At 37.8% G+C, this 18,685-nt stretch overlaps 1 protein-coding gene across 1 annotated transcript in view; it reads left to right on the top strand.

Annotated features, from left to right (window-relative positions):
- Ptpn22 (protein tyrosine phosphatase non-receptor type 22) overlaps positions 1-18,685 on the top strand; it is a 49,044-nt gene that overhangs the window by 28,529 nt on the left and 1,830 nt on the right. Inside the window, exons 14-18 of the mRNA XM_035451307.1 lie at positions 2,441-2,530; positions 9,568-9,645; positions 10,169-10,284; positions 12,012-12,042; positions 17,178-17,255. Of these exons, the coding sequence (XP_035307198.1) occupies positions 2,441-2,530; positions 9,568-9,645; positions 10,169-10,284; positions 12,012-12,042; positions 17,178-17,255 (393 nt within the window). The remainder of the gene's footprint in view (positions 1-2,440; positions 2,531-9,567; positions 9,646-10,168; positions 10,285-12,011; positions 12,043-17,177; positions 17,256-18,685) is intronic.

Genomic DNA, 18,685 nt, shown 5'->3' with positions numbered 1-18,685 from the left:
CTCCTCAAAGAAGTAAGTTCTAAGAGTGTTTTGATGGTGTACTAAATTGAAGACAACAGCAGTGAGGCCGTAATGTCTACGGACATATCTATGCCAACAGGAAGGCTTCTAACATGGCCATCCTCAGACTTGTTTATCAATAGCCCTCAATCTACCTTTAACATACAGAAACTGTTTCCCAAGTACAGAGGGCAAACTGGTCAACAACACTGCACAGACACTCAGATATATTTGTTACACACTTATGTGACTGTAATGAGTTGAACACATTGCTAAGCATTGAATCCTTTTCCTGTGGGAGTGGGAAGGGTAAGACCTGATTTCCTGTACTTATCTTAGTAGATGAGAATATTTGCTTAGTATTGTGTGACTTTTTAAAATCTTTTAACACAATTTTCATACTTATAATTCTAGATTTTACATAGCAAGCATACTGTTTTGTTTAACTGAGTTGTGAGAAAGTAATAGTGAACTATTAGAGATTATTATATGATGTGATTTTTCTTTTCCCTTTTCTTCCTTTTAGTGAAGGGGATTGAACCTGGTGTCCATGCATGTCAGGCAGGTGTTTAAGCCCAGACCCTAATAACTTGATGTAGAAGATGAAGGAAATGAAGAACAAGTTTAATTTGCTTAGGCATATTGCCAGATAATCCATAAAGAACATTACTTAGAAATTACAAAAAAACCTTTGCTCTATAACATTATTGGTTGCTGTTTTCTTTTTCCCCTTTTTGAAGTCATGAGGCTTGAATCTAGCCAGTCAGGAAAGAGCTCTATCATGGAGGGATAGCCCTAACCTGTATTTGGTCCCTCTTTTCTTGATTTAGATAGGGTCTTCTTACTGAAACCAGCCTAGAGCTCATGGAGACCAGGCTGATGCAGAACTCAGAGCAGTCCTGCCTCAGACTCTCAACTGTGGGGATTAGTTTCTCTCTTTCCTTCTCTCTGTGTGTATGGCATGCTTGTGTGTTTGTGTGTAGGTGCACACCTGTGTAGGTCCACTTGTGGAGGTCAGATGAAGATCTCAGGTGAACTGCTCTAGCACTCTCGACCTTATGACCCTAAGATGTTTCTCACTGAACTCGGAGCTTGCCTTTCACTGCCATAGCCCAGGCTGGAGAATAGCAAGCCCTTGTTTCTGCCCCCTTCCCCCCAGTGCTGGGCTTACAGGCACAAATGGCCACTCAGGCTTTTTATGTGGGTGCTGGGGATCTGAACATAGTGAAGTCTTACCTACCGAACCATCTCTCCAGCCCTGAGTTTTGTTTGTTTGTTTTGGGTTTTTTATGTTTGTTTTTCCTGTTTTGGTTTTTTCAAACAGGGTCTCATGTCCCCAGGCTGGCCTCAAATTCTCTACATGAACAAGAATGGCTTTGAACTCTTGTGCTATGTGCTATGAAAACCTAGCAAATTTGGTAGATGAGTAAATCATTTGTTACAAAAAAACTATTTTATCTAGGTCTGAGAAGGTTCTTCTTTTGACCAATTCTTTTACAGTTTGGTTATATTTAAAATGTAAGGAATTTTGTTTTCTTGTGTGTGTGTGGGTGTGTCAGAGAATCCCTTTGCAGGAGCTGAAGGAGTGAGTTTTCTCCTTCTACCATGTGGGTTCTGGGGATTGAACTCAGGTGGTCAAGCTTAGTAGCAAGTGATTCATTCACCCGCTGAGGCACCCCTCCATCTGATGTTTTCTTTTTATAAATAACCACCATGGTTTGTTTCTTTGTTTTCTTTTTGCCCTTCCTCCCTTCCTTCCTTCCTTCTTTTTTTTTTGTTTTTTTGTTTTTTCGAGACAGAGTTTCTCTGTGTAGCTTTGTAGACCAGGCTGGCCTTGAACTCAGAGAGGCTGGCCTCTGCCTCCTGAGTACCATCATGCTTTAAACTCCTTAGAGCATCAAAAACAAGTAATTTTCATATTGTAGCAAAATGGACATGTCTGCCATCTGGTGGCAGTTTCTTATAATAGCATGTAAATGTTCTGCACAAATTCTGATTTTTTTTTTTTAATTAAACAGAAAACCCTGTAGGCTTTTGAGCCTGCCCTAGATCTCTGTCGACTCCTATTCCCAGAATTTTCTACTTTTTTGATGGACTATTTCTATAATAAACATACATATTTTGGATTCTGTACAGGATCTTTTTACCTCTGGGTAAATGGATGTTTAGCTGATTAAAGTGTCCTATTGTGAAGTCTATAGAAAACAAAAGGAAACCATCCTAACAGTGACTCCATCAAAATATTTGGGGACATTTAAACCTTTAAACCCAGTAAAGAATTTCAAAGAACAAAAAGTTTTTACCTAAGGACAAATTTATTTTTTTCCCAAAGTAAGCAAATACAAATCTATTAAATTTGTGTTTAGGATTAGATTGGAATGTAAGGATCTCCTTTGTTCTCATAAAAAAAAATTTGATTACATTTCCGTTATTTGGACAGCAACTTCTCTGAGGCTAGATGATGAAATTCCTCCTCCACTCCCCGAACGGACACCTGAGTCTTTCATTGTGGCTGAGGAAGCTGGTGAGTACAATTCATAAGTATGAATTGTGTGTCCTTTCTCAGGATCCTTCAGTGTTCAGTGTGCTGCTGCTAAGCATCCATTTGTCTCTTTAAGAAATAACCTCCTTTAGTCAGGCTGTGGTGGTGCACGCCTTTAATTCCAGCACTTGGGAGAAAGGGCAGGCAGATCTCTGTGGATTCAAGACCAGTCTGGTCTGCAAAGCGAGTTCCAGGACAGCCAGAGTGATTACACAGAGAAACCCTATCTCAAAAAGTAAACAACAACAACAAAATCTCATTCCTAAGAACTGGGCGTATTCACTTTCTTGCAGGAGAATTCTCACCGTGTTACTGATGAGAGAGAGAGAGAAAAAAAGACACAGAAGCCAGAAGAACAAAATAAACATCTTAGAAGTAAACTGACATGTACTATTATAGCCAACTGACTTGACAAAGATGCTATGAATGTACATGGGAAAGAGGATAAATGATTCTGTGAAAATTGGGTGTCCACATGTATAATAAGGGTGGACTCCTATCTCTCATAGGTTACCAAAAATAACTCAACATCTACTAAATACTTAAGTATAAGACTCTGAAACTATGAAATGATTAGCAGAAACTTCAGGACTTTGGAATGGGCAAAGACTCTTTTGAAGAGGAAATAAAAAAATACTAAGGAAACAAAACCAAGAATAGACAAGTAGAATTATACCAAATAAAAGGCCTCATGCAGCAAAGGCAACAGTCTTTGCCTTTAACTTAGGAAACCTTCGTTTATTATGTATCTGATAAATACAGCAGCATTCAACATTAATGATTGAAATTTTTATTAATCTTTTGATGCTTTCAAGACAGGGTTTCTCTATGTAGCCATGGCTGTCCTGGAACTTGCTCTGTAGACCAGGCTGACCTCAAACTCAGAGATTTGCCTGCCTAGCCTTCTGAGTGCTAGGATTAAAGGTGTGCAGCACCATGTCCAGCCTTAGTGACTCAAATTTTTTAAAAAATCCTGTCTGAATAGGATATTTTGGATACACACACACACACACACACACACACACACACACACACACACACCTGATTTAAAAATTGGTAGTAGATCTAAATATATATTTCTCAAAAGAAGACATACCTGTGGCTAACAGAGATAAAGATATTCAGGGTCGGGGCTGGAGAGATGGCTCAGAGGTTAAGAGCACTGACTGCTCTTCCAAAGGTCCTGAGTTCAATTTCCAGCAACCACATGGTGGCTCACAACCATCCATTGTGAGATCTGGTGCCCTCTTCTGATGTGCAGATATACATGGAAGCAGAATGTTGTATACATAATAAATAAATAAAATCTTTTAAAAAAGAAATCAAGAAGACAATTTTTTAAAAAAATGTAGAATTAAAGTAATAATGTAGAAAAAATTCAGGATCTACGATTCATATTGACATCAGGATAAAGTTTACATAGTTAAAAGACTTAAAATGTATGCATATACATAAAACTACTAAACAGGACCTGGACAGATACTCAGAGATTAAGAGCACCGACTGCTCTTCCAGAGGACCTGAGTGGGCACTAAGTTGCTTGTAGGAGTAAGGAGGTCTAGTATGTTGTTGCATAACTTAGTGACTACTGAAAATTAAACGCTATTCATTTCTAAAGATTAGCAAAAAGGACTTCTAATTTTTTTACTATAGATAATAAATGTCTGAGTAGACATGTTTAACTTGATATATTATATAATTATTCAAGTATTAAAATATCATATGGAATCTCATATGTTCAATTTTGATGTTTTATATAATTTATATTAAAAGAAATTTAGTAAGCCAGGCATAGTGGTGAATATCCTTAATCCCAGCACTTGGAAGGCAGGGGCAAGAGGATCTCTCTAAGTTTGAGGCTATCCTGGTCTGCAGAGCAAGTTCCAGGACAGCTGGTGCTATTATACAGAAAAAGCCTGTCTTGGAAAAACATGGGCTGGAGAGATGGCTTACCAGTTAAGAGCACTAGTTGCTCTTTTAGAGGTCCTGAGTTCAATTCCCAGCAACCACATGCTATTTTGGCTTCTCACAACCATCTATAACGAGATGCAATGCCCTCTTCTGGCATACAAGCATGTATGCAGACAGAGCACTCATACACATAAAATACATAAATAAAAAAATCTTTAAAAAGAAATTTAATAAAAAAACTAATAAAATTTTCAGTTCATAGATTATACTGCTGTTAACAGAGTGATCCTAAACAGTTATTTCTGATCACTCAATACATTTTTTCAATTTATTTTGTATGTGGATGTTTTGCCTGAATTTATGTCTGTGTACCATATATGTGGAGCACTCAAGAAGCCAGAAGTGAATGTTGGAGCCCCTGAATATGGAATTATAGGTGGTTGTAAGGTACCATACAGGTACTAGGAATTGAACGTATATCCTCTGGAAGAGCAATCAGTGCTCTTAACTGAACCCACTTTTTAAAAACTTGTTATTACTCTTCTTTTTCCTGTGTTTTGCTTACATTATATATGAAAAACACCTGGGTAACATCTACTGGGAATGCATAGGTACTTTGCAAACATTAGCATAGGTTGCAGTTGTCTTTAGCATATTTATTCATATTAGGATATTACTCAAATATATATAGGTAGCATAATTTGGATATTAAAAAGCACCAGTATACTAAAAATTGCCAAAATATATAACCTTAAAGAATATACTTTCTGAGGGCTGGGAATGATGATACATGCCTTTAATCTTAGCACTTAGGAGGTGAAGTCAAGCAAATCTCTGTCCGTTCAAATATAACATGGCCTATATTGCAAATTCCAAGCCATAAGGGCTATATAGTAAATCTCAGTCTCAAAAAGTAAAAACAACAAAACAAAAACTAACAACATACTTTCTGAGACAGGCATGGTGGCTCACATCTACCACCCTAGCATTTGGGGAGCTGCAGCAGAATTGCCAAAAGTTCAAGGCTACCATCGGTTATAGAGAAAGGACCTGTCTCAGTAAAACAAAACAAAAATACATGTGTTTGGGGCTAGAGAGATTGATGGCTTAGTGGGTGAGGGTACTGGCTGCTCCTTTGGAGAACCCAGGTTTGGTTCTCATCACTCACATGGTGGCTCATAATCACCCATAACTCCAGTTTCAGGGGATCTGGTGCCCGCTTTGATCTTTGTAGGTACCAGGCACACATGTGTTATACATACATACATGCAGGCTGTCACTGTTCTTTCTGTGAAGTGACGCCAACCAAGCAACTCATACAAGAAAGTATTTATAGTGTTTATAGTTTCGGAGGGTTAATCTGTTATGATGGTGTGAGCATGGAGACACCATGGTGCTAGAGCAGTAGCTGAGAGCTACATCCTGGTCCATAGGCAGCAGTCAGAGAGAGAGAGACAGAGACAGAGAGACAAGAGAGACAAGGAGAGAGAAAGCGAGAGAGGGAGAGAGAGAGAGAGAGAGAGAGAGAGAGAGAGAGAGAGAGAGAGAGAGACTCACTGGTCTGGGCATGAAGCCCAGCCCTAGTGACTCACTACCTCTAACAAAGCCACACCTCCTAATCCATCCAAACAGTCCATCAGTTGGGGACTAAGCTTGCAAATATGAGCCTACTCACTCAAACACAGGCAAACCACTCATTCTTTAAATTATCAATTTTCTCATTTGTAAAATGTAGTTGATTTGTGTGTGTGTGTGTGTGAATTGAGATAACACACTTTAAAGCTTTTAGCACAGTGTCACCAAATAGCCCTCATTAAATATCTGCCAAGTGTTAGGACAGGCAGAATATGTAGGAAAAAAATACCCTGTTTTTTTTTGAGACAAGTTTAGCCATGCAGTAGTAGCTCAGGCTAGCCTTAAACTTTCTATCCTCCTGCCTTAGCCTCCCAAGTGCTGGAATCACAAGTGTGCACCACAATGTCCAGCTAAAAAGTACTACTTAATGCTTATATTGAAAATGGGTAGATAAAATTAATACCTATGTGGAATCATTGATTATCTATGTGGCACTAATTATAATCAGCAGGATTCTAGAAAAATAGGATGATATTACTGGAGTGGTTAGGGAAAACAGAATTACAGAAGTAATGACAAGCCTAAGAAAACTCAAAGGAGCATGATATTTTATTTTATAGTGCTGAGGTCAAATTCAGGGCCTCATCCTTATACGTTAGGCAAGTGTTTTACCACTGAGCTACTCCCCCTGCTGGTGACTAGGTTGTGGTCTTTGCAATAGAGGTTCAACTTTGTAAAATACAGAAGATAAAGTTAGGTAAATAGAGTGTAGCAAGGTTTTGAAGCTAGACAGAGGGGATATCCAGAAATCCATAAAGACAGTGAGCTGGTGGGTCTTGGCTACCATCTGGCTTACTAAACATCTTAGGACCAAGACTTTCACAGAGCACCCCAGGGCCAGGCCTCCTACTCTGTCTGGACCAGAGAACTCTTAAGAAAACTGAGGCTGCAGAGATTCTCCCCTCTTACACATGGTGTAGAACCTACCAGAGCCAGAAGGCGGGGAGAACTTCATCTTTCAAGTCAGCATAGCTGTGCCTGCAATTTACTCTCTAATTGTCTCAAGCTTTTGTTGTTATGATTTAGCATGATGGAACGGACTCTGAAATCATGAGCCAAAATACTCCTTCCTCGGGAAAAAGCAAGCAAGCAAGCAAATTAGTGGTTCCCAGGGATAGGCAAAATGGGAGTAGGGAGATATTAATGTGTGTCGTGTTTCCTTTCATGGTGATGAAAACTGTTCTGGAATTAGACAATGGTTATGACTATACAGTACTATGAATGCGCTGTTACTGATAACAAATCTTATGTGTATTTTACCAGACACCCTAAGGTAGGCAGAGGAACACAGACTTAATGCAGAAAATAATAACATTGTGGATTCTTCCTCTGGGGACTCTTAAGCTAAAATGGTATCTCAGGAAAACATCCACCAAGATATTGCTAACAATTTTACTCCTCAGAATATTCACTAACAGAAAACTGTTTGAGGCCAGCCTAGTCTCCAGAGCAAGTGCCAGGATAGGTTTCAAAGCTAAACAGAGAAACCCTGTCTGGAAAAACCAAAAAAAAAAAAAAAATCCTATGACCAGAGATGAGATGGCTCAGAAGATAAAAGTGCTTGCCTTGCAAGGTTGATGACCTGAGTTCAATCCCTGTAACCCACATAAATATATGGACATATCTGTGGAAATGGCCATGGTAAGGCCTCTTGCCACCAAGCATGACAATTTGAGTTGGATGAACGCTGTAAGAGAACTGACTTCCACAAGTTATCCTCTGATTACTACACTCACACTATAGTATGTGTGCCCAACCCGCCAGATACATGTTAACATTTAAAAATACAGATGTGGTAATACCACAGCTACAATCCTAGCACACCTGGAATGAGATGAGAGGTAGAGATAGGAGAATTACCTCAAAGCTTGAAGGCAGGTAAGCCTGGAGTGTCAAGCTCAGTAGAAACAAATTTTGTCTTCACAAGGTGGGAAGACAACTTCAGAAAAGCTGTCTTCTGCTACATGTACAGTATGATACTCATGCACATGCCTACACACAAGCATGCACTCACACACACACACACAGTCTAATGACAGGTCAAAATGTACTAATAACTGTGTAACAATACTTAGCACTGTATGATAAGAAATTTATGTTACTAGAATCATTAGAACATTTTGTATTTTAGGTGTTTACATTTTGGGAAAATTAGTCATTATTTAAAATTGCGAAAAATTTCAAACATGTACCTTGTTTCTAGCATTCTTACCAATGTAGAATCATTACATTGGTAAGCAGTCCTCTAGTGGTATCTGATTTTCAGACTACATTGTTTTTCTCCAACTGTCTCAGAAATGCCTTTTCAGCCTGACATGTCAATGGTGGCACACACCTTTGACCCCAGCACTTGGAAGGCAGAGGCAGGAGAGTTCAGGACAGCCTGGTCTACATGGTGTACTCCAGGACAACTAGGGATACATAGTAAAACCCTGTCTCAAAAAAAAAGTGTTGCTTTTTTTTTAATAGCTTATAGTTGGCATACTTGAATCTGGAGTCAAAAATCTACATATTGCATTTATTTCTTTTAATATCTAACATTTCTTCCTTTTTTTGCAATTTCTAACACTGTTCATATGCTGAAGAGAATGGATTACTGATCCTAAAGGACAATTATAAATTTAATGAATTGTATTCTCATGACTAATTTAACATGTTCCTTTATCCTCTAAAATTTTCAGTAAAATAAATTAGATCGAGAATCTTGGTAAAATCCATTCCCAATTTCTTTGGAAGAATACATCCCTAAGTGGACTCTTAAGTTTTTGATGAATCATGGGCTCCTTGGTCAACAAAGTAGAAGGGCTCTGGTCATTGTTCAGATAATTCCTTTTACATTGTGTGACAGTTCATCTCCCTGTTGTTATGTCCACCCTGGGAGATAGAGACTCTGGAAGGCAACAATGTTTAAATCTTTGTGCCAGTTGGACATAGTGGCACACACCTGTAACCCTTTGTTCAGACCCTTATTGGTGTTTTCAAAGAATTGGCAATCCTCTAGGAGGCAAGCCTCCAGGCACACCTGTGAGAGTTTCTTTTGATTCAGCTAGCTTTTAGACATAACTGTGAGGAACTATCTTGATTAGGTTGAGGTGGGAAGACCCACCCCAGGAGTGGTTAGCATCATTCCTTGGGGTTGGGTCCTGGACTGAATAAAAAGAACTCTGGTTGAGTAGAACCAGCATTCATCACTCCCTACTTTCTGACCATGTGTGCAATGTGACCAGCTGAGCTTGAGCCCTGCCACCCGGACTTCTCTGCCATGATTTTATATACTCTGGGTCTCTGAGTCAACATACACCCATTTCCTTAAATTGCTCTTGTCAGGGTGTGTTGTCTCAGCAACGGGAAAAGTAACTAAGACAGTGGTTGCAGGTTAAACTGAACTAACAGCAAAAATTACACAGACACATACGTGTTCTGACCTGACTTTTAATTAGTGGATTTCTTTGCTTTGCTATATACTTTACTTTTTACAGATCTACATCAGGATGGTTCTCCTCCACCTCCACTCCCAGAAAGAACTCTGGAGTCCTTCTTTCTTGCTGATGAAGACTGTAAGTTGGCAATACTTACCAAAAAAGTTGTAAAATTAAATGTTAAAAGGTTTAAAATATGACAACCATGGAAGTGCATTCCTGTAATCTCAGCACTTGAGAGGTGAAGGCGAGGATCAGTAGTTCAAGATCATCCCTAGCCACATTGTTTATGGACAGTCTAAACTGTCTGAGACCCTATTTCATAAAAACATAGACAAGGCTGGGCACGGTGGTATACTAGGAGGCGGAGGTAGATCTCTGTGAGTTACAGGCCAGCCAGAGCTACACAGTGAGACTCTGTCTTAAAAAAAAAACAAAAACAAAAACAACAAAGTTAAATATAGTAACTCCTACATGAAAAGTTATAAAGAATGATTAAATAAAAGAATAATTTTTAAAGCCTACAATGTATAATAAAAATGATACCTAAGAAGGCAAAACACATAGGTCAAGCCTGAATATACACCTATGTTTAAAACATAGGCTTAAGAAACTATACAACAAAACATTTTTATTTCTTACCTTTTTCTTTTTTGTTAAGGTTTACAGGCCAAACCCATAGAAACTTACTCTACTAGCTATCCTGAAACCACAGAGAACTCAATATCTTCCAAACAAACATTGAAGACCCCTGGGAAAAGTTTCACAAGGAGCAAAGTAAGTCTAGATATATAGAAAACATAGCATATTTTCCCTTACTACAGATTTTCCCTCCACAGAATTAAGATTGAAAATTACATTAAGCATCTTCATTAAACTGAGTTTTGATCTCACAGAGTCAAAATTAATAGAAAGCAAAACTATGCAAAGAATGAGAATAATTACAGTGACATGTTAGTTTATTAAAATCAACGCATTATCTATAGGGAAAGTTCAGGAATCGGTCCGCATGTGTAGGGATTTAGTACATTATGGTGTGTCTCAAATCAAGAGATAAGGATGGTTTCATAGATGTTAGTGGGTTGATAACGTAGATCAGTTAGTAGACTGCTTGCCTAAACCATGCCTGAAGCCTGGAGTCTGACTCAGGGTGGTGCATGTCTGTAATATCCAAATCCCAATATTTGGGAGGTAGTTGCAGGAGGATCAGAAGTTCAAGGCTGGGATACATAAGACCATGTCTCAAAAATGTTGTTGATCTAAATAAGTAATGTAGAAAATAATGTAGAGGGCTGGAGAGATGGCTCAGAAGTTAAGAGCACTGACTGCTCTTCCAGAGGTCCTGAGTTAAATTCCCAGCAACCACATGGTGGCTCACAACCATCCGTTATGAGACCTGGTGCCCTCTTCTGATGTGCAGATATACATAGAAGCAGAATGTCGTATACATAATAAATAAATAAAATCTTTAAAAAAAAGAAATCAAGAAGATAATTTTTTAAAAAAAATGTAGAATTAAAGTAATAATGTAGAAAAATTCAGGATCTACGATTCATATTGACATCAGGATAAAGTTTACATAGTTAAAAGACTTAAAATGTATACATATACATAAAAGTACTAAACAGGACCTGGACAGATACTCAGAGATTAAGAGCACCGACTGCTCTTCCAGAGGACCTGAGTTCAATTCCCAGCACCAGCATGGGGTAACTGTCTTTAACTCCAGTTTCAGAGAATCTGATGCCCTCTTATGGTCTCCTTGGGCACCAGACATGTACATGGTGCATAGATATGCGTGCAGGCAAAACATCTATATACATAAAAGAAATAAATCTAAAATAATTTTAAATCTAAAAATGAAAAACAATATCCACAAAGGATTCAACAATAACTATTTAAAAAATCCTAAGTTACAAGAGTACTTTTGGTAACTCTGGAGTATAAGTGGCCTTTGTAACTATAACAATCCAAAGGCAGTAAGGAAAAAGATACACATTCCACTAAATGAAACAGAAAATTTCTGCATAGTGAAGGAAAGTCGATTAAAAAAAATCAAACATGAAGACCAAAATTGGAGAGAAAAATGCCTGCAACTGGTACCATAGTCAGAGGGTATTTGTTTAATATGTGATAAATTGCTAGAAATCCGTAAGTATAAAGTAAAAATGGTCAAAAAGTACATGATTGAAAAGCAAACAACCCTCAGAGGCTGTTGTCAGTTCTGGAATATCCCCAGTCAAGGGAGAGACAGCCTGTCATCTTTACCCCTGGCATTTTGACAGCATTGTTTCTAGATATGTACTATGATACATATGGTAAAATAACAAGATAGAATCTAGTGGTAATTTTGTAGTGAATTAAGATGCAAGATGAAAAAAATTGCAGTTTTCAAGGTTATTATTAAGGAAACGAATCCTGTTAAGTCTGTATTTATAGTTGACTAAAGCATTTTGAACTTTATTAGGAAAATATTAATTTTCCCCCTTTCTTCACTTTTATAGAGTTTAAAGATTTTCCGAAATATGAAAAAAAGTAAGTTCATTTGTACTTATTTTTTTAGAATGTATCTAGAACTTTTAAAATTCACAGTTTTTGGTATAATCACCCTATGAAAAAAGTCTACACTATCATTCCCAAACAGAATAGGGACCTGTGGGTCAGAGTGATCACCTAGACCTTGACTTTGCTGGGCTCTACCAGGCTAATGTCGGGAAGGGGTTTCTGTTTACAGATAGAGTTATAATTAATACATTGTTTGGAATTTTCTACCCATACCAAGATGCTAAGATATTAATATGTTATTTAAAACTCCTAGCAGTCTAACCTTAGATATATTTTCTTTGAACACAGTAACAGCAAAGTATATTGTGAAACAAATGTGTTGATTTAATGAAACAAACAAATCATTGACACATTTCCATTTTTACATGCATTACCAGCAGTAAAAGTCTGTTGCTTACTATTTTGTTGTATTGTAATGAAAATCAAAGCCCATGAGCTCTTTAAACTTTTGGAAATTCTCTTAGACACTTTATTTACAATTACAAGGTCAGAGATTTGATCCACTTGGTTAGTTAGAAAGGACTTAAATATATTGGTACAATAGGGAGGAAACTTTTGGAAAGCAAATTTCAGGTGGATAGTTGAGTGCTACTTTACCCTTTTAGGCTTGTCCTTAATTTTTACATTCATAAAGTTCAGATTCTCAATAGTCTGCCATCATTACCATCATACCTGATCTCTGAAATAATCTTTTATCCATTATAGCTAAAGTCTGGTTGGGAATTATGCCTTTCCCTCTAGAATTAGTCAAAAGGAAATTATAGTAACCAGGAAAATTAAGTGGACAAAAAACAAACCAGTGACTGACATGGATAGTCAGCCAAAGTTTTGTTTGATCGGCGTGTTTAGGAAACACTCAATTTTCTTTCTCAAGATACAAGAATATTTGGGGGTAGATATAAAAAAAAACAATAACTTCAGGTAGATTTATGTTAGCAGATCTTTGGGATATGGTGGGAGACTGAGCTTTTTCAGGGCATCCTCTAAATATAGGCTAGACTGTATTTCTGCTTTTCAGTACTTTGATTCTATATTCTTTGGCTGCTAAGAACAGTATCAAACCCTCAGACTGACCCTGGAGACTGACCTGCACTAATTTAGACTTGTGTTCCTGTCCTCTATCCATTCCAGATGCTCAGAACCCAAGAATTCCCTATGTTCTTTCCCAATCTGGATCTCTTAGTTGTCTGCAGTTAAGTTTTTTAATGAAAATAGCATTTTTATCTGCTATTTTGACTAGCATTCCTGTCTGCTTTTTTATTTATTTCTATGAATATTTGTTGAATGTCTACTATGTGTCAGACATTGTGGAAGGCACCTGGTATATGGTGGTCAACAAAAATATTACTGGCTCTTCAGGTTTTGTACAACTTAAGTGAGAAATTCAGAAATTAAGCAAGTGAGTTCCCAAGCACATAAATAATAACATTGTGATAGATGCTATTAAAGAAAACAAGAGTAATTGTGAGAGAATTTTTTAAAAAAAGTATAGTATAGTTAGTTATCACTCTTTGTTCTTTGGGGGGCCTGCCACCCATATCCCAAATAAATCACAAAGTCATATTCTTTCTAATGATTGCCCAGCCTTAGCTTGGCTTGTTCTTGACAGCTTTTCTTTAATTATCTCGTCTCTCTTTTGCCTCTGGACTTTTACCTTTCTATATACCTTTCTTTACTTCTTACTCTGTGACTTGCTGTGTAGCTGGATATCTGGTCCCTGGAGTATTTTCCCCTTCTCTTTTTCTCCTATTTATTCTCTCTGGTTGCCAGCCCCACCTATTCTCTCTCCTGCCTAGCTATTGATCATTCAGCTCTTTATCAGACCAATCAGGTGTTTCAGACAGGCAAAGTAACAACAGCCTCACAGAGTTAAACCAATGCAGCATAAAGGAATACAACACATCATTGCATCATTAAACAAATATTCCATAGCATAAGCAAATGTAACACATCTTAAACTAATATTTTACTGCAGCAAAGTAAAGCTGGAAATATGGGAGAGTAGTTACATTCTTATTGGTCTTGCTAATAAGAGTTTATTTTAAGTGAGATGAGACACTTTAAGAGAGCTTTAGACAGGGATGTTACCCACTGTTTTTATTCTGGTTGCTGTATAGAGAATGGATTACTGGTGACAAGAATGGAAGTTGCTAATCATGATGCCATTTCCCACTTTTAGAAGAAAAAAATTCAAGTAAATTTTGCTCTGTCTGTGTGTGTGTGTGTGTGTGTGTGTGTGTGTGTGTGTGTGTGTGTGTGTATGCACACGTGTGAGCATTTGTATAATGGGGATGGGTACATGCCTCTACTTGTGTATGGAGGTCAGGGGACAACTTTGTAAAGCTGGTTTTCCCCTTCTACCTTCATATGAGTTCCAGGGAACAAGCTCAGGTCCTCAAATTAATACAGCAAATTCCTTTACCAGATGAGCCCTCATAAGACACTTTAGTTGCTCAGAAATACTATAGTTGCAAGTGACAGAATGTCCAATTTAGGCTAACTGGAGCATAAGAGAACACTGTCTTGTAACTAAGAATTCAAATAATTCATAAAGTAGTTAACCTCTCATTCCATATTATTTTGTGTCATTAGTGTGTGTGTGTGTGTGTGTGTGTGTGTGTGTGTGTGTGTGTGTGTGTCTGTGTGTGTGTGTGTCTGTGTATGCCTGTGTGCACACATGTGGTCTGAGGTTGATGTCAGGCATTGTCCTCAATACTGTATCTACCTTATTTTTTAAGACAGGGTCTTTCACTGAACTGACAGTTTATCAATTGGCTATTATATCTGGTCAGCAAGTTCCAGGGAACCTGATATCTTCATTTCCCCCATGCTGCGATTATAGGGACATGCCTGCCATGCCTTGTTTTTTACTTGGGTGCTGGATATCTGAACTCAGTGTCACATGCTTGCTGAGCAAGTACTTTACTGAATGAGCCATCTCTCTAGCCCCAGCTTTGTTTCGTTTTACAAGCTTACTCATAGGCAGATTTCTTTACCATGTGGTTTCAGGCTTCTGATGGAAAAAAATTAGCTTCTTCCTGGTTGCTTAAGCAACAGTCTGATGACTAGTGTAAACTGGCCTGATGATGGCCTGGTTCTTTTGCCCCTGCCTGAATCAATTGTTAATAGTATATTAACATTCATATTAGGCAGGATAATGTGTCTTATATTTAGCCACATAGTTCATGTGGTCGCTGATTACTTAGTAATGAGATCAGACCTAAACATCTGGTGTGACTATGCCAATGTACCAATAATGGAAGTCAGCCCAAGTTATTAGCCATTTCATTCTTCTAGAAGTAGAAATAGTTCCACCTGATGTGTGAAAACTGAAAATTGGGGAGGATGTAAAGGGAAAAAATTAAGCTGTTTTACTTGGAGAATACATGTTGAGCAGGTAGCATAAAAATGACTTGAGACAAACTGATAGGTAAAATATCAGTTCCCTATAGTATACATTTGCCGAATCTTTGCTGCCTTTGTTTAAAGAAAAGAAGAAAAGAAAAAGAAAAAAAAGGAAGAAAAGAGAAAGAAAAGAAAAAAGAAACAGTATTCTTTGGGACAAATATATTCTCTCAGTTTGAATGTAGAGATTATTGATATCCTTGTACATCCCTATCTTCATCCAATGTGTTCCTGTCTATGCTCAGTTCCTAGCCGAGCTCTTGACACACAGTATTGAGAAGTATGCACTTAATTGGAATGACTGAAATCTACTTTGTATTCCAGTGATTAATAATCAAGGATCCTCCAGGAAAGAAGCCTAATATTACATATGCATGTGTAAACACATTTATGCAGTTCTCACATTGCATTTTGAAATGTTAAAAACAAAAGTGTGCAGTAATTTCTCCTTACTTATAACATTTTTAAGAAAGTTTACATAAACCTGAGAAATCTTTCATAAGACCATGCATATGTAAAATGTAGATCCAGTTTTACATAATTCCTTTTAAAATTTGGGAGAAACTGATAATATGCTCATATTAATGTGTTAGAAACACACACATTTTTAGACCTACACATAGTAAATACAACAGCAAAACAAGCAACATAACAATGCCTTTGGGAGACTATGGGCCCTAATTTAGAATTATCTATGAGAAAAAAATTGCTGGAAAGTGAAGAAAGATTTAGGAGAATAGGACAATGTAAGAAAAACCTCAGCTTGCCATAGATGATTTAATATGAGATGTGGAAAGCATATTATGACTGATCAGAGGACAAAGATAAACTCCAAAGCCAAATGTGAATCGTAAAGTAGTGGATTTTCTTTTGGGTCACCAACCAGCTTCCAAACTATGACAGAGACTTGTTATTAGTTATGAATGTTCAGCCTTATCTTAGCTCTTGTTTTAATCTGTTTCTCTTTATCTACATTTTATCTTGGGGGCTTTTTACCCTTCTTTCATTCTGTATATCTTACTTTCCTATTTCCTCCATGTCTGACTGGTTGGCAGCTGCTTGGCTTCTGGCCCAAGCATCTCCCCCTCTTTCTCTTCATTCTTTCTTCTCTTTGGTTCCTTGGGCTGAGATTTCTCTTTCTACTTCTCTCTCCACATGCCAGCCCTGCTAATTCCTCTACTGCCTAGCTATTGACCATTCAGCTTTTTGTTAGAGCAATCAGGTGCCTTAGGCAGGAAAAGTGAGACAGCAACATATTTTTACCTAAAAAAACAAATGCAGCATAAACAAATATAACACACCTTTACCACAACACTATTCCTTTGACAATTTTCTTTGCTTTTGTGTCTTGTTACATAATCTATTTGCAAAGAAAATAAATCTTGCGTGGCATGGCTATTCTGCCCTGTAACCCTAGTAGTTAGGATGCTGAGGCAGGAGGAATATCACAAGTTCACAGCCAGCTTTGGATACACAGTGAGTTCAGGCCTACAGACTGAACATTTTCCCCCTCCCTGTCATACTTAGAATATAAAAATATAATTTCAACCATTTTGAACATGAGTAATAAGATACTGATACATTTATTTTGGAGTATTGTTTGGGAGGAAATGTTTAATTTCAATAATCATGCAAGCAAATAAATGGTAATCTAAATCTGTTGTTATTCTTTACCCAACACAGTTTTCTTCTGATTACAGGTGTTTGTAATTCTTCTCCATCAAGCAAGCCTGCAGAATGTGTTCAGCCAAAAAATTCCAGCTCCTTTCTGAATTTTGGTATGTGTATTATTTTATAGCAGAATTAAATCTGTATATAAATTCGGGCTGGAGAGAGGCTCAGTGATTAAGATTACTACATACTTGTAGAGAGTCCAGGTTCAATTCTAAGCACTCATACAGTGGTTGACAACTGTCTCTAACTCCAGTGCCAGAGGAGCAGATGCAGGCACTGCAAGCACATAGTGCAAGACACAGATAGATGGAGGCAAATCACCAATGCACACAAAATAAATTTTAAAAATTATAGGAAAATCAGAAAGTGTAATTGTTATGTTTTTGTTTAAATTAAAGATAAAGAAGAAGAAGAAGAGCAAGATGAGACATATTAACTAGTTTATTATTAGGCCCGACAGAGTAGGGAGGCTAAGAGAGAAGAGAAACAGAGTTAATGGCTGACTGCCTTGGCCAGTCGCCAGAGAGAGAGGAGAGAGAGAGAGAGAGAGAGAGAGAGAGAGAGAGAGAGAGAGAGAGAGGAGAAGCAAACAGAGAGAGAAGAGTAGAGAGTAGAGCAAAGAAGAAGCAGAGAGAGAGCGAAGCAGGGAAGGTGGAACTTTTAAAGGGAAGACTGTGTATGCTCACGGAGGTTCCACGCATGCCCAGAGTCCTCACGCAGGCGGAATGTGCTTGGTGAGTGATGTGGTGATGATGGCACATGCATGCCCTGACTGATGTCAGGGGGCAGGGTCTGTCTCTTAAAGAGGTAGAGCCGATCAGCATTAAAGCCTGAACCTTTCAGTAATGCTGCTAGGCAGACATACAATTTCCCAAATATAATTTTATTTTGGAGGAAGAGCAGAAAATGAGGGAGCAGCCCTTGTCTCATTTAAGAAAATATTTATTAGAAATGCCCTATTTCTTTAGCTATAAAATTTGGTTTACAATTCATTAACTCAGTGCTTCAGTTGTTACAATTTAAAAGTTAAGATTTGTATGAATGGGGCTGGAGATATGGCTCAGTGGTTAAGAGCACTTGACTGCTCTTCCAGAGGACCTGAGTTCAATTCCCAGCAACCACAGGTGGCTCACAACCATCTGTAATGGGATCAGATTCCTTCTTCTGGTGTGCATGGAGACAGAGCACTCATACACATAAAATTCATGAATAAATAAATTTTAGAAAAAGATTTGTATGAAATTAGCTAAAAACATTCATATGGAACACTGAACTATGAAAAAAATGCAACTTTGCCTCAATTACAAAAGTTTCTGCTCCCTTTTCTCCCTCTAAATCACCCGAGTGATGAACAGACCATCTGACTTTACATTGCTGTGACTCTGGGATAAAAATCTTATCTGCATCCATGTTGCTTCTTCTCAAACATGCCTAGATTGCAACAGTTTGTGTACTTGAAAGCACTGCTTACCTGTCTTTGTTTCCTTTAATAGTGGCAATATAAATTGTAAGAGTGTGTTACTTGAAAATATTT

The sequence above is a fragment of the Cricetulus griseus genome, assembly GCF_003668045.3.
Source record: "Cricetulus griseus strain 17A/GY chromosome 1 unlocalized genomic scaffold, alternate assembly CriGri-PICRH-1.0 chr1_0, whole genome shotgun sequence".
NCBI lineage: Eukaryota > Metazoa > Chordata > Mammalia > Rodentia > Cricetidae > Cricetulus > Cricetulus griseus.
The sequence above is the reverse complement of the archived record's forward strand: the minus strand, read 5'-3'. Positions and strand labels throughout refer to the sequence as shown.